We start from the raw sequence: 17,326 nt of genomic DNA, 5'->3' as shown, positions 1-17,326 counted from the left end.
GCCTCATCAAAGAGATGCTCCAAAAGATGCAATTGTGTTAGGCATCTCTTCCATGTACTCTATTATGTGCCTGCAATGGTCAATGCTCTAGAGACAATGATTGACTATAAACACGTTTTCCAAGTGTATGTTTTCAACAAACTATATAATTAAAAAAGGAGGCAATTCTTCAATAATGCTGTTAAATATGTACACAGAAAAATGTTTTAAATGGTTCAATACTTCATTGAATAAATATGTATTGTACAATATATCAAAATGTAAACGTGTTATTTTCTATATGATAGAAATACTTTGTACGATTATGTTTGGGAATGGTTGTAAGTGTGTGTCGGGAGGGGAAGGGGTACTTGCCTTGGAAGTTGAATTGCCCATTATTGTTTTGCTGAAGCCTTGAAAGAGGGTGTAAACATAATGATGGATCAAGTCCACCACCTGTTCAACTTGATCTGGACAAATGAGAAAATACCATCTGATTGGAAGAGGGGCCTGCTAGAAAAATTACCCAAACATGGCGATCTGTCCCAGTGTGACAAGTGGAGAGGAATCACCTTGTTTACCATACCAAGCAAAGTGCTCACAAGAATCATTCTTGACAGGATGAAAGTTACTTTCGATAAATCACTACGAGATGAGCAGGCAGGCTTCATAAAAGAACTGTCATGCACAGACCAAATTGCAACTCTAAGAATCATTGTTGAGCAGTCGATTGAGTGGCAATCATCCCTATAATGTATGCTTTATAGACTTTGAGAAAGCATTTGACAGCGTAGAAAGGTAAAGCATCTAGAACATCCTTCTCCACTATGGGTGCCAGAAAATTTATAAACATCATCAGACGACTTTATGATGGGTTTTCCTGCCAAGTCATCCATAATGGTCGACTCTCAGAGGATTTTGACATTACATGAGGAGTTAGGCAAGGCTGTTTGCTGTTCCCACTTCTATTTCGTGTGGTATTAGACTGGGTGACAAAGACAGCATATGACAATTCGAACAATGGCATCCAATGGACGTTTTTAAAAAGACTTGAATACCTCGAATTTGCAGATGACCTAGCATTCCTCTCACACCACCTACAAGACATGCAGAACAAAGTCACGGCCCATGGAAGAAACAGTTCAGTGAGTTGGTCTCGGGATTAGTGAAGAGAAGACAAAACTACTGCGCTTAACCTCCAAACAAGAAGCACAATCACCATCTCTGGCACAGAAATTGAAGATATCAGGGATTTACATACCTTGGCAGCAAAATCAGTCAGGTGGAACTGATGCAGACATCATCGCTAGAATCAAGAAATCGCGCCAGGCCTTTGCAATATTAAGACCAAATGGATGTCCAGGTCAGCCTTAGAAAGTGGCGGTGGGTTGGCCATACCCTGCGGAAAGAGCCCTGTATAATCAAGCAGGTTCTCGAATGGAACCCACGTGGCAAGAGGGAACGGAGTCGTCCAAAACAGACTTGAAGGAGAAGCCTTCACCAATATTTGTGCGTCTCCAATCTTACCTGGAGTGAGGCAAAGGTCTGTGCCAAGGACAGAAGAATATGGAAGAGTGCTGTTGAGGCCCTGTGCTCCGCCAGGAGCCAAGAAGCTCAAGTAAGTCAAGTCAATCAAATTAGAATGGAAAAATAATTAGTGAGTCCAAAGGACCCAACGGAATACCAAAATAGCCACATTGTTATAAAATATTTTTAAAAATTCTTTAAAATTTATTTTTTTCACCTTTAAAGGGCAATAACTTTTGGTTCCAACTATTTTTCAGCTTGGAGTCAACTATTTTCGAAATCTTCATAAAGTTCTGTTTGTCATCACAGATTACTTTACCCTCATCATCAAACATTATATGACGACTTTTTGTTGTTGTTTCTGTTTAATATTTTTATTAATAACTTTGATAGAGATAGATAGATAGATAGATAGATAGATAGATAGATAGATGGATAGATAGATAGATAGATAGATAGATAGATAGATAGATAGATCGATCGCTTCAGCTATATATATATATATATATATATATATATATATATATATATATATATATATGTGTGTGTGTGTGTGTGTGTGTGAGTGTGTGTGTGTGCGCGTGCGCGCGGGCGCACGCATGGCACGGTACTTTAAAAATCTGGTGGTTTTTATCGATGCGTGTAATATGCCCATTAGCTGCCACATTGTGCCTCTTTTTACAGATGCACATGCCATGCAACTTCTCTCCCAGTTCGGAGGGGACATCATCTCGTTTTCTCCTTGACCAAGAAGTTTAGCGCCAACTTCTCACTTTGAGGTAACACGTTGTGCTGACGCCTGGGTCTTCTTTCGATATAAACTTATAAACCTAAAGGAAAATTCTCCCAATGACAATTATAATTTTTTTTTTTTTTTTTTTTACCGTTTCAGGTGTTTATAATAAAATAAATAATAATAATAATAATTCCTTTTATTCATCACTAAAAGGACATATTTCTATAGGATCTATCCCAGAATAGAATAACCCGGGCGTCAGCCGCAGCGCAGCGCCGCAGAGCGAGCTAAGGCTAAATGACCTGCTCAAGGCCACACAGAGCAACGGATAGTCGAACTCGGTACCTTTCGAGTACGAAGAAAAGACCGGAGCGCTGAGCCACGCTGTCCCACAGTATGAGTGTGTATGCGTATGTGTGTGTGTGTGTGTGTGTGTGTGTGTGTGCGTGCGTGTGTGCGTCCGTCCAAGGAGGTGGTAGGCATGTGGCAATGGAGATGTGGCGGAACATTTCCAGGCTACTAAATGTATGGGAGGAAACTTTTACCTTTCGACTCGACTAATCATATGAATATAACCGACTACTTAATTTACCATATCGTTGGCGCTTTGTATTCAATGTTCTGAAATATCTGATATTAATAGTCGGCCAATCAAGTGCCGTTTTGCCCGTAAGAAAATAGAGGTATTTGCAAACCAAATGCCGCAATCAAAAAATTAAAAGACAACCGTAGAACAAAGGACTCTAAAAGTATCATTAATTATATCAATTTAGTATCGATTTTAATAAAGGAACTTGAATAGAGCAGTAAAGTTAGATGCCCCAAACGTAAACAATAACAAGTTGCTAGTGATTTCCGTTAGGGACCGGAATAATTTACGCACAATATAGGTCTCCCAATTTTGTAGTGTGATTTGTAGGCAATACACTTTCAGTATTGAAAATATGTTTACATAAAATCTAACAGTTGCAGAAATAATAATATAAGGCTAAATTATTCTGAAAATCAGGCTCTGAATAATTCTCGTTTTGTTCACACCAGCGCAATAATTTGCTCTGGTCTAAAAATAGATAGACTGTAACTTTTGATAAATTTTAGAAAATTTTACCTTTTGTTCCATAAAATATCCATATCTAGACATTATTTGATGCATGATCGAGTATTTATGAATATGTGTTTCTTTTGCCACCTAACAGCCAAATTTTAAAGGTTATTTTTTTCTATTATTTACATTGGAACGTGAGCTGTCAAGACAGGAACATGTGGTTTGCCACGTGCTTCTCGACCTTTGTTTACGTTTGGGGCACCTAACTTTACTGCTCAATAAAAGCTCATTCCCGCTATCCCAGTGTGCACTTTCCTACTTATTTCCCTTTGCTTTGTGCTTATCCCAGTGCGTGCGCCATTTTTGCAACACTTGCAAGTAAAAACCCAACGCACGTTTCACATTATTTTCAAGATGGAAGAACAACAAAGCCAACAAAAGAAGGTAATTAAAACAATTTAGTTCCACACCATGTGTGTGACGGTGTTAATTTGTCATTAGCTATTTGTTAAGGTAACTAAAATGGAACCGGCTAGCTCTTGATCCTTTGTTCTGAGTTATCACTGTCTTGTCGGTGGTGTCGGGTCTCCCGAAAAGCCCATAGTCCCAGACATTTTTATTTAATTTTAAAAAATTTTTATTCTCTATTGTCTTCTGGCACTTTTCTACTCACTTCATATCTTGTTGTTACCAACATAAGTGCCTGCTCCACTCACTTTTCTGAATTAAAAATTCACCCCATACACCGGAGCATACTCAATGTCTCAATCGTTTCTATGTTATATGTTTGTGATGAGAATATTGGCTTTTAAGCTTAACTGCTGGTCAACATTACTTCGCGATGGTGGTGAACGAATCGGCGGTCTCAAGAAGTGGGTGAGAGAGGGATCTAGAAATGACTTTGAGTTTGAAACGAATATTTTTGTGTTCGTGGATAGCTCACACGGTAGAGCCACGCTCTCACCTGCCAGGCGGAGTTGTCGTACCAATAAGGTCGCAGGTTCAAACCCCACCACCGCCGCGAAAAAAATTTTTATTCTCTATTGTCTTCTGGCACTTTTCTACTCACTTCATATCTTATAGTCCCAGACACTACGATACAAGTACAGTAGTACGGGAGGCCTTCCGAAAGCTCCTACATCCCCAGTATTAATGTTCTAGTTGGGGGTTTGGGAGGGGGGAAACTTTCTAAAGTATATATTAGAAAGTCTCCCTCCTCCCAAACCCCATAGCCCTACTAAAACAGGCACTTTCATTAGGGAGTTTAATAGAAATTCTAAATGTACCTCACACACTTGAAACCAATGTCATATGAAAGAGCTGGCAACACGGATTACAAAACAGTTTGAATTTTGTTTGTATCTTGATTAGAAATGTAGTTACGGTAGGCACTTTCATGAATTTTTCAAAGGGGACTAAAGGAAATAAAAGTTACGGCAGTTCAAAGTATGAAATTTCAGACCGATTTTTACCCCAAAATTACCATTGCAAAGTTGTGACCGAAATCGCGTGATGTTAATAAAAAATGGTTAAAACAGTCAATATGGAGTTCTTATCATATATTGTATACCAAAATGTTCGTCTTATCGAGGACAATGCATTTACATTAATAAAGAGGAAGATAAACATTTCAAATTAACACATTATTACATAATATGACGCAAATGTTACATAATCAAGAACTCGGCTAGACGTAAGAAACAATTTGCTCTATCACTTTTGGATTTATCCCCAATATCTCACTGAAACAATTGCAAATAATCCCCTCTTCTAATTAATACATAGACAATAAAAAAGGGTTTGAGAGTATTTAAATGAAAAGATATAAACATGTTGTGTAATGACATAATGAGTTTATATTTACCTATGGCAATTTAACTGCATATAAATAAAATGGTAAATTGAAAAAGTTCAAATAAATTGAAACAGATTCCCGATTATACCTAATTAGAAGGAAAATTCTGGCTTTTAATACTTTAAAAAATTCTGCTGAACCACTTTGGGTTTATTGCTATTACATCATTTGAACTGACAATTAATATAATTTTATCCCCCCACCCCCTCCCCCCTTCTCTCTCAATGTATGGGGGTGTCAAAACTAATTGAACTTCTTACCATAATAATTATTAAGGCTAAGGCCTTTAGAATATGGATACAAATGATAAACATATCTAAACATATGGGAAAGAAACTTGATGACTTGATGGCAAAGTAAAATAAAATTAAATTAAAGCAATTGGTATTTTTAAAATATCGATATTATTAATATCGGATTTCACAAAGAGAAGAATTATACGAACTTTTAAAACAAAAACTATAAAATGCCTATAAATAAAGTTGGAAAGTATGTATTCAAAATAAAAACATAGCAAATAATAGTACTGAAAATATTATGGACTAAATTTAACATAATACATAACTAAATTTAAAATATCGATATGATTATCGATATCGTCTGGCAGCCATGATGAGAAGATAATGTAAACAAGGCATTTCGGCGCAGAGTTAAAAGGTGTCTGCGCATCGATATAGAGCCCTGAAATTTGGCATGAATAAAGTTTAGATGTTATTCTAAAAACAAGCGTTTAAATTTTAAAAACACACGCGGTAAATAAAAAAATAACGTAGTGTTTTTATGCACCTCCGTTGACGGTGTATCTTAACGGATCGTTTTTATACACCTCCGTCACGCATGCGCATTCCACCCAATTTCATTAGCGATATTGTTTTTCTTCATTTGGACATGGCGAAAGTTATATTGTGACATCTGTAGGATGTCTTTGTTAATAAATTTATATAAAAATATTAATAACTTAAAAAATCGAAATATAAAACCAGAAAATAGAAGTTGCATTGAAGGTAAAATAATGTTTGAGAAAGACCTTATTAAATGTGAAGAACAGTCAGGTGGCTCCGTAGCGCAGTGGACAAGGTGTCAGACTCCAACTTTGAAAGTACCGGGTTCGATTCCCAATGTTGACCCTTTTTTTTTTTTTTTTTTTGATTTTCTTTGTTTTTGTTTGCTTTTTTTTTCTTTCTTTTTTTTTTTTCAAAAACTTTTTATCGTGTTTTTAAAAAAAAACTTCGATTTTAATTATCTAAAATTATTTATTTATTTGAGATCAGTATTTGTGTGCCATGTTTCTTTTTACTTTTGATTTTTTAAATTATTGTTATTATTCTTTAATTTATTATCATTGTACATCGGTAATCACTAAGCAGCGTGCTAAACTACAATCTAAAACTATTTAAACCTCATGGACGTATGCAGCAACAACTTTACCATCACCGCCAGCGGAGGTGCATAAAAACGGTGCGTTTTTGTACACCTCCAATGGAGGTGTATAAAAACGGTGCGTTTTTGTACACCTCCAACGGAGGTGTATAAAAACGCCACCAAAAAATAAATGCATTTGAAAATTGCCAAATTTTAACTTCATATAACTTTTGGAATTATTAATGGATTTTTCCTTAATTGGCACCATTTAAAAGGAAATTGAAAGACGAAAATAATGATATCAAAATATCTGCGATATTCCTCTTTACAACGAAGTTATGCATCTTTAATTGAACCCCCCAAAACGCGAACGGCAATTTTCGGTCACAACTTTCCTATGGGCGAGTTGGGTCAAAATTTGACTGCCACTGCTGCTGTTTACTAAACTGCCTACTTTGATAAAATTTTCAAACTCAAAATATCTTAATTTGACCCAGTCAGGGGATGGGACTTGAAAAAACATAAAATTTGATACCTTATTTGTTTATCTACGACTTACGGTTCCAGAGTTATTTATATTTTTCTGTTGACATTTTTTGTCAATTTTACAGAGAGAATCTGTGATCTCACTGCTGCCTCAAAACCAGCATCTCGCGGCTATCGGGAAATTTTGAGTTTTGCAGTCAACATGGCCCACTTATTGTTTTCAGTAATTTTGTTTCAATTAAAAAATAAATGGCAAGTGTTAGGTATCATTTTAAAGGTGAGAAAATAAGCTTTATTTTCATATAAATCATTTTCATGTATGAAAAGTATGGACAAAATTAAGGATAAATGAAAATGGAAAATAATATGAGGTTTTTGTTAAAAAAAGTGGGGTTGATGGCGGAAAATATAAAATAATGAGCGAGTGTATCAATTTTGATGAAATTTGGCAGAGATGTTCTTCAATTGATTGTCTATCGATGTACGAAGTATAATTAAAATGTATCCATAATTTAAAAAGTTCTTATAAGTCAAAATTTGATAAATTTTTATTTCAATAGCTTTCTGAGAAATACAATCAGGAATTAAGAATAAAATATACCGTTAGAAAGCTTGTTTTGTGCCCTTTAAAATGATACCAACATTAGTCACATAGGTTCACAAATAACGCCATGGTGACCAAAACATTAAAGGGCCAAAAATAAAGTTCCAAAAAACGAGTTTCACCTTACAGTGAGCCTATCGGTGGCCACTGAACTGGAGTTATCAAATTGCCTAACTAAAACATTAAAAAAAGTTTCCCCCCTCCCAAACCCCCTACAAGTTACAACAAGAACATTAATATTGGGGATGTAGGAGCTTTCAGAAGGCCTCCAAAAAAAAAGTTTCCCCCCTCCCAAACCCCGTACTAGAACATTATAAAAAACGAATACATTACTGGGGATGTAGGTGCTTTCGGAAGGCCTCCCCAATCAACAGATTATTTGGACTGAATAGTCACCAGTGGGAGTTTTTGTTTGTTGTTTTGTTTAAGAATATGTGTTAATTATTGATAGTTACATTAACGGAGTGTCTACATACACAGTAGCTTTAGTTAGGCAGTTTAGTGAGCAGCAGCAGTGGGAGTCAAATTGTGACCCAACTCGCCCATAAGAAAGTTTTGACTGGAAATTACGTTCGCTTTCACTAAAAGTTTTAGAGGGGTTCAATTAAAGATGCATAACTTTGTTATTATAAAGAGGAATATCGCAGATATTTTGGTATCATAATCATTATTTTTGTTACGGGCACCTAGCCTCAGGATCTACATACACGGTAACATTTATACAAGGCAACCTTGAATCTCGCCTTTAATAGGCAGTTTAGTGAGCAGCAGCAGTGGCAGTCAAATTTTGACCCAACTCGCCCATAGGAAAGTTGTGACTGGAAATTGCCGTTCGCGTTTTGGGGGGTTCAATTAAATATGCATAACTTCGTTATAAAGAGGAATATCGCAGATATTTTGGTATCATTATTTTCGTCTTTCAATTTCCTTTTAAATGGTACAAATTAAGGAAAAATCCATTAATAATTCCAGAAGATATATGAAGTTAAAATTTGGCAATTTTCAAATGCATTTATTTTTTTATTTACCGCGTGTGTTTTTAAAATTTAAACGCTTGTTTTTAGAAAAACATCTAAACTTTATTCATGCCAAATTTCAGGGCTCTATATCGATGCGCAGACACCTTTTAACTCTGCGCCGAAATGCCTTGTTTACATTATCTTCTCATGTCTGCCGGGCGATATCGATATTCATATCGATATTTTAAATTTAGTTATGTATTATGTTAAGTTTAGTCCATAATATTTTCAGTACTATTATTTACTATGTTTTTATTTTGAATACATACTTTCCAACTTTATTTATAGGCATTTTATAGTTTTTGTTTGTATATTTCTTCTCTTTGTGAAATCCGATATTAATAATATCGATATTTTAAAAATACCAATTGCTTTAATTTAATTTAATTTTACTTTGCCATCAAGTCATCAAGTTTCTTTCCCATATGTTTAGATATGTTTATCATTTGTATCCATATTCTAAAGGCCTTAGCCTTAATAATTATATGGTAAGAAGTTCTATTAGTTTTGACACCCCATACATTGAGAGAGAAGGGGGGGGGGGGGGATAAAATTATATTAATTGTCAGTTCAAATTATGTAATAGCAATAAACCCAAAGTGTTTAGCAGAATTTTTTAAAGTATTAAAAGCCAGAACATTCCTCCTAGTTATAATAGGGAATCTGTTTCAATTTGTTTGAACTTTTTCAATCTACCATTTTATTTATATGCAATTAAATTGCCGTAGGTAAAAATAAACTCATTATGTCATTACACAACATGTTTATATCTTTTCATTTAAATACTCTCAAACCCTTTTTTATTCTCTATGTATTAATTAAAAGAGGGTACTGGGTGGGGATCCTGACCTCCCATAGCGGGCAGGGAGGTACATACTGTGTCTTCTATCCCCTTATATCTGTTTTCCAACTTGCTTTCTGTCTTTGTCTCGGAATGAGATTACTTGGTTTTGTCCTGGCACTGGCCGGAATCCTAGCTGGGAGGGAAACAGTCAAATGCATAGTTATTGTTTTGGGAGATGATATTTTTTTCCTTGTAAATCATCTCTCTGTTATGTATTATTTTTATTTTGAATGTATAATGTAAGCATTTGAGTGTGTTCCTCTTTGTTGGATTTTGTGCTTGTGTCTGGATGAGACTTGTAGGTGATTTCAAACTAAGTACATTGGTGGTATGCTCTTGGAATCTACATCTGATCCCTATTTGTTCTCAGTTCCCCTTTGTCTTACTTTTTCTTGGGTGCTTTAATTGTAATTCTAGAACTTTTTACTATACCATTTTCTTCCTTTTTACTGGCGCTGATATAACCTAAATGTGTTGCAAGCGCCGTAAAACCCTTAAAAACAAAAAACAAACATAAAAGAGGGTAATTATTTGCAATTGTTTCAGTGAGATATTGGGGATAAATCCAAAAGTGATAGAGCAAATTGTTTCTTACGTCTAGCCGAGTTTTTAATTATGTAACATTTGCGACCTATTATGTAATAGTGTGTTAATTTGAAATGTTTATCTTCCTCTTTATTAATGTAAATGCATTGTCCTCGATAAGACGAACATTTTGGTATACAATATATGATAAGAACTCCATATTGACTGTTTTAACCATTTTTTATTAACATCACGCGATTTCGGTCACAACTTTGCAATGGTAATTTTGGGGTAAAAGTTTTTATGATATCTGTTTGACTTAACGAACTTTCAAACTGACTTTAAACCATAACTGGTTTTAAACAAGATGCTACCAAAGTTTTTAAAATAATGTCTTCTGAAGAAAATGAAACTTAAATTGATAAATTCCATCGATCTGAAACTTGCCACTAATACTTATAAGGCCTTTAAACTAAATGTAGGGTCACAGCCCCTCGATCGTTTATCAGCTCACTGTTGGAGTGCCTAAAGCCTAAGTAACTCCTGTCAACAAATTATTCACTGTTCACTAACTTCATCTACCATCGCCATCTCATTCTAACTCCAATGGTGCTCATTCATTAGTTGACAATTTAATTCACATGTAAAATTTTACTGGTTATTGCAGGAGGAGAGTAAGGAGACAGAACACATCAACCTGAAGGTTACAGGACAAGATGGCAGTGTTGTCCATTTCAAGATCAAGAAAAATACTCCCCTCAGAAAATTAATGGGTGCTTACTGCAACAGAGCTGTAAGTTTTGGTTGTGTTTACTTATTTAAAAGATATAAATAATAAAATGATAATAAATAAAGATTAGGATTCTTGTGTAATGTTTTACTGAGGATTCTGTAATAATACTCTTTTTCAAGTTTATTTTAAAAAAATTAAGCAGGCTGACTTGCCAGATACTTAAGCATTTACTTGTTTTGGTGCAGTAACATTTATTAGACAGTTAAATCTTCTTGGTAAATCGAGAGCTGCCAAATTATATTAAAAAATTATTTTATTTTCTTCCCCCCTCGTTTGTATTCCTTAATGATATAGTCTCTTCCACAGTTGAAATGACTGTAGTGTTCAAAGGCTTCTTTTAACATATATAATGTTTTGTTCATACCTTTTATTCTTCTTGCGCAGGGCATTGAAACTGGTGTTGTCAGGTTCAGATTTGATGGGAACCCAATCAATGATGAAGACACACCATCTATGGTAAGTTGTAACATATTTTTAAGGCAGAGTTTCAGTTTGCTTTTTTAATGCTGTCTTCCAAAGTCAACGTTTTGGACGTTTTTTGCCATGAGAAAATTAGGTATGGTATTTAGGCACTTTCCAGAACCAAAGACTTACTTATTTGACAAAGCAAATTAATTTTCTTATTTCCACCCTTAGATGACGTTAAAACTGTTACCCTTCTCTTTGCTGTGGGATTAGTAAATTAATTATTTCTTCTTTAATGTGCTCGTCAGATAAATGATTACATAGAAACTTTTTTTTTTCATTTTCAATGATTTATTTGGTCCTTTAAAAAAGTAAATAATTTGTCAACACTGTTTCAAGATTCAGACAGTTAAGACGTGTTTCTACAGTACAACCAGGGCACAACAAAGTCTCAGTGAGGGTGGGGTGGAGGCTGTTGTGAATGTGGGAAATTTGGAATGCCATGACTGTTTATTTATTATTTGAAAATAATAGGAATTATAGCTATTTTCATATCCATTGAGCTGTATAACTTTCATATTGGTCACAAAAGGACTTGGTAGACTGTTGCAGAGCTGCCAACCTACCGCAAAAAATGCGGAATTGTACGCATTTTCAGCGATTGTACGCTTGTACGCATTTCCCCCAAGATTGTACCCATTTTCAGTGTACAGAGTCACTTCAGTTTTCTTTAGTTGTAATTCATATTATTACTAGCCTATTGAGAAACCTTGATGACCAAGTGGATGTTCATATATTTTTTTGACCAATTATGATCTTCATGCTGGGAGGTAGAATTCTGAAAGGATTGGATTTTAGTCTTGGGAACATCATTGTTGCTGCAATTGAGCTTGTGCAGTGTGACTTTATATAAGTATACCTTCCTCTTACTTTCACAATGGTTAGTTTCCGTCGATTTCAGGATTGTACCCATTTTTATGAAATCTCCCCCATTTTGAGGTCCCATTGTACACATTCTCGTCAGATGGGGTTGGCAGCTCTGCTGTTATTGCAATCAGTGCTAGGCTTTGAAGTAATTACTGTTCTGCAAAGTGATGTCTAATATGCATGCCATTTTATTGCCTACCCGTTTCTATGTTATATGTTTGTGATGAGAATATTGGCTATTAAGCTTAACTGCTGGTCAAAATTACTTCGCGATGGTGGCGAACGAATCGGCGATCTCAAGAAGTGGGTGAGAGAGGGATCTAGAAATGACTTTGGGTTTGAAACGAATATTTTGTGTTCGTGGATAGCTCACACGGTAGAGCCACGCTCTCACCTGCCAGGCGGAGTTGTCGTACCAATAAGGTCGCAGGTTCAAACCCCACCGCCGCCTCGAAAAAATTTTTTATTCTCTATTGTCTTCTGGCACTTTTCTACTCACTTCATATCTTGTTGTTACCAACATAAGTGCCTGCTCCACTCACTTTTCTGAATTAAAAATTCACCCCATACACCGGAGCATACTCAATGTCTCAATCGTTTCTATGTTATATGTTTGTGATGAGAATATTGGCTATTAAGCTTAACTGCTGGTCAAAATTACTTCGCGATGGTGGCGAACGAATCGGCGATCTCAAGAAGTGGGTGAGAGAGGGATCTAGAAATGACTTTGGGTTTGAAACGAATATTTTGTGTTCGTGGATAGCTCACACGGTAGAGCCACGCTCTCACCTGCCAGGCGGAGTTGTCGTACCAATAAGGTCGCAGGTTCAAACCCCACCACCGCCGCGAAAAAATTTTTTATTCTCTATTGTCTTCTGGCACTTTTCTACTCACTTCATATCTTGTTGTTACCAACATAAGTGCCTGCTCCACTCACTTTTCTGAATTAAAAATTCACCCCATACACCGGAGCATACTCAATGTCTCAATCGTTTCTATGTTATATGTTTGTGATGAGAATATTGGCTATTAAGCTTAACTGCTGGTCAAAATTACTTCGCGATGGTGGCGAACGAATCGGCGATCTCAAGAAGTGGGTGAGAGAGGGATCTAGAAATGACTTTGGGTTTGAAACGAATATTTTGTGTTCGTGGATAGCTCACACGGTAGAGCCACGCTCTCACCTGCCAGCGGAGTTGTCGTACCAATAAGGTCGCAGGTTCAAACCCCACCACCGCCGCGAAAAAAATTTTTATTCTCTATTGTCTTCTGGCACTTTTCTACTCACTTCATATCTTGTTGTTACCAACATAAGTGCCTGCTCCACTCACTTTTCTGAATTAAAAATTCACCCCATACACCGGAGCATACTCAATGTCTCAATCGTTTCTATGTTATATGTTTGTGATGAGAATATTGGCTATTAAGCTTAACTGCTGGTCAAAATTACTTCGCGATGGTGGCGAACGAATCGGCGATCTCAAGAAGTGGGTGAGAGAGGGATCTAGAAATGACTTTGGGTTTGAAACGAATATTTTGTGTTCGTGGATAGCTCACACGGTAGAGCCACGCTCTCACCTGCCAGGCGGAGTTGTACCAATAAGGTCGCAGGTTCAAACCCCACCACCGCCGCGAAAAAATTTTTTATTCTCTATTGTCTTCTGGCACTTTTCTACTCACTTCATATTTCATCACTACCACCACTGCTACTACTACAACTACCACCACCCTCGCCACATCGTCATCACTACCGCTACTACTACAACCACCAGCACCACATCACTATCACTACTACTACAACCACCACCACCACATCATCATCACTACCACCACCACTACTACTACAACCACCACTACAACATCATCACTACTACTACAACCACCAGCACCACATCACGACCACTACTACAACCACCAGCACCCCATCATCACGACCACTACTACAACCACCAGCACCACATCATCACTACTACTACTACAACCACCACCACCACATCATCATCACTGCCACCACCACCACTACCACATTATCATCACTACCATTTGTACAACCACCATATCAACATCACTACCACCACTACTACAACCACCACCACATCATCATCACAACTACTACTACAACAACAACCACTATCACATCTTCATCATTACTACCACTACTACAATAACGACCAACACCACATCATCCTCACTACCACTAGTACTACAATCTCTACCATTAGGTTTTGGCGCTTTACTTCATTTAATATAAGGATACTTTGGGATTGTATTTGGCAATGTGTTTATGTATCATAATATAATTGCGGGTGGTTGGATGGGAGCATCACCCTTGAATCATATACCTATGATGTTCGCATGGGTGTACGATCCGATAGTGATGTCGTTTCTTCTCTTTACTAGCCTATCCTGCTTCTTTGGTTTGTGATTGTATTTTTGACAGGGGATATTTTTTTTTCTGTAAATCTTCTGCCTGTTTGTTCTTGGTTATTTATAATTTAGCTTATGATATCTTTAGGTTATGATTTTGATTTACATTTGTACTATTTTTGTTAGATTGCTTGTTTTTTTGTTTCAGCGGTCTCTCATATAACCTCAATTGTGTTGGAAGAGACCTAAAGCAACAAACAAACAAAAACAAACAAACATAATATAATTCTAATCTGTTATCTATTTAGAACTATACAATATGTAAACACAATGCCAAATACCATTCCAATTCCTTTTTCTTGTGTGCGGAAATTCCTCTTTCGGCATTGAAATTCCTACGAGTGGTGTCTGAAACTCCTGTGAGCCAAATTTAAAGTTCTGTAAATACAATGTGTTTATGTATCATAATATAATTCTAATCTGTTATCTATTTAGAACTATACAATATGTAAACACAATGCCAAATACCATTCCACTTCCTTTTTCTTGTGTGCGGAAATTCCTCTTTCGGCATTGAAATTCCTACGAGTGGTGTCTGAAACTCCAGTGAGCCAAATTTAAAGTTCTGTAAATACATTGATAGTGTGCTCACTACTACTAATTCTCCATTGTCTTCCTTTTTCTTGGGTACTTTAATTGTAATTCTATAACTATTCACTGTCCCATTTTCTTCCTTTTTACTGGTGCTCATATGACCTTAGTGTGTTGTTAGCGTTGTAAAACCCTAAAACAACAAGCAAAAACTAAAGCTTTGCATGGAAGGTGCCCAACAGAAAAAAAGTTTTGTCTGGGTTCTCAGCTATCTGTGAGTCCATAATTCACTCAACCCACACCCTCTGTTTCCATGTTGGCCACTATCCCAAAAAATTTTTTGGTACTTTTCTGATAGGAAGAAATAAATGTACTCAGTTACTCAATATAAAAGTAAATATGTGTATACATACACTCCAGCATGGTTTCCTCGAACTTATTCAAATGTCCTGAATTTTTTAATCATTAGTCTTTGTTATTATTCTATTCCTTTATCGAACTAATTTTTACCTCGAATACAGTTTCCTTGAATTGATTTCACCCAGCCAAAGGTTAAACAAAATTTATTTATTCGGTTAAAACTTTTTTTAAAAAATGCCCCTTAATTTTTAACACTGATGTCGTTCTGTGATATTGACATTTACTTGGTATGTGTATCGTGTGTACTTATTTACATTGCATGTGTGAGTAAGCAGTATAACACACAGCCGCTCACATGCTCCATTGCCTTGGTTGGCTGCGGCGGTAAATGAAAGTTGTGATACGATAATACCCCACCACAGATACACACCCTTGCAACATATCAATAAAGTGGATGTTTAAACTAGGCATCATTCATACACGGAGCAGAGATCATACCATTGACCACCACCCCCCCCCCCCCCCCAAAGACGTCATATTGCAAAGCATAGGTTTCCTTGAACATTTTTGCATGTCCCGATTCAAGGAAACCGAACTGGAGTGTAGTTTTATTCAATTATAACATGTCATGTAGAGATTAAAAACAGTAGGGGTAAAAAAAAGCCACAGTCAAATACTTAGATTAGGGCTAAGGAGGAAGCAGCATTTTCATTCTTCCAATTCTTATTTTCTCTTTTCTTATCATTTTCAGTTGGAAATGGAGGATGGTGATTCAATTGATGTCTTCCAGCAACAGACGGGAGGCTGCTTGGTTTGAATCTGAAAATAAATCTGATCACATCTGTGAGGTAGAAATGCTCCATCCACAGTCATGGATGATGCTTGTACAGAATTATCCAGAATGAAAGAAGTACGGGGGTGAAATCGGTACCTACATCAGACCTGTCATTTACTCAGCTTTTATCCAGATCTACTTAATGTTGGGGAACTAACTATTACTAGTTCGTTCATGTTTTGTATGGGGAGGAACAAGATTTTGTAGAGTTTGTAGGTTTTTTTGTTTTTTTTTGTTTTTGTTTTTAAAAAAAAAATTGTCTATGTATTGAATCGACTGATCTTTCATAGTTGGTTATACACTTTTAGTAAAAATATTCATCTCTGAGGTTGATCTGTACAGAGCTGCCAACCTACCGCAAAAAATGCGGAATTGTACGCATTTTCAGCGATTGTACGCTTGTACGCATTTCCCCCAAGATTGTACCCATTTTCAGTGTATTTGTATATATAGCTCTTCATTGGATGTTGGGTTACGCTGCTATTCATATTATTACTAGCCTATAGAGAAACCTTGGTGACCAAGTGGATATTCATATATTTTTTGACCAATTATGTTCTTCATGCTGGGAGGTAGAATTCTGAAAGGATTGGATTGTAGTCTTGGGAACATCGTTATTGCTGCGATTGAGCTTGTGCGGTGTGACTTCCTCTTACTTTGAAAATGGTTAGTTTCCGTCGATTTCAGGATTGTACCCATTTTTATGAAATCTCCCTCATTTTGAGATCCCTTTGTACACATTCTCATCAGATGGGGTTGGCAGCTCTGTCTGTAGTTAATTTCACTCAAATGCAGTTCTCTTTTCTTCCATCGTGAATGATATTGAGTTTATGGATTGATTTATTATTTTTTTAAAAGAATAATCTTCTCTCAAAATAACACAATGAAACTAGTGTGAAGTCATGAGCGCATTATCTATCTGTCACGGATCACACAAAAGCTCTCTCAATGTGGGAACTTCTGGATATTTTTGTGGAGCTTTTCCTCCAGTGAATGTCAATATCAGGTCTGTTGTGAATGTTAAGTGAACTTGTCACATTCAGCTAGATGTATTTATTTCTCCTGA

At 36.3% G+C, this 17,326-nt stretch overlaps 2 protein-coding genes across 2 annotated transcripts; both read left to right on the top strand.

The window, feature by feature from the left end:
• Positions 1–417: 417 nt before the first annotated feature.
• LOC144971781 (uncharacterized) lies at positions 418–732 on the top strand. Its single transcript, XM_078912855.1, has one exon. It carries the CDS (start codon positions 418–420, stop codon positions 730–732), a length of 315 nt encoding a protein of 104 aa, XP_078768981.1.
• Positions 733–3,645: 2,913 nt separating this feature from the next.
• LOC144970665 (small ubiquitin-related modifier 3-like) lies at positions 3,646–16,500 on the top strand. The gene is made up of 4 exons (XM_078910528.1): positions 3,646–3,731; positions 10,650–10,775; positions 11,160–11,231; positions 16,177–16,500. Exons 1-4 carry the CDS (start codon positions 3,702–3,704, stop codon positions 16,240–16,242), a joined length of 294 nt encoding a protein of 97 aa, XP_078766654.1. The 5' UTR covers positions 3,646–3,701; the 3' UTR covers positions 16,243–16,500.
• The last annotated feature ends 826 nt before the right edge of the window (positions 16,501–17,326 follow it).

Source organism: Berghia stephanieae, chromosome 4 (assembly GCF_034508935.2).
Source record: "Berghia stephanieae isolate SIO BIC M18660-M18661 chromosome 4, UCSD_Bste_1.3, whole genome shotgun sequence".
Classification (NCBI taxonomy): Eukaryota; Metazoa; Mollusca; class Gastropoda; order Nudibranchia; family Aeolidiidae; genus Berghia; species Berghia stephanieae.
Note: the sequence above shows the minus strand (reverse complement) of the source record. Positions and strands in the feature narration are given on the sequence as shown.

Bases quoted from the DNA above. Each gene is read 5' to 3' on its own strand.
- LOC144971781 (XM_078912855.1), top strand. From the start codon at position 418: ATGGATCAAGTCCACCACCTGTTCAACTTGATCTGGACAAATGAGAAA.
- LOC144970665 (XM_078910528.1), top strand. From the start codon at position 3,702: ATGGAAGAACAACAAAGCCAACAAAAGAAG. The intron at 3,732-10,649 runs GTAATTAAAACA...TGGTTATTGCAG, and splicing joins AACAAAGCCAACAAAAGAAG to GAGGAGAGTAAGGAGACAGA. The intron at 11,232-16,176 runs GTAAGTTGTAAC...TATCATTTTCAG, and splicing joins ATGAAGACACACCATCTATG to TTGGAAATGGAGGATGGTGA.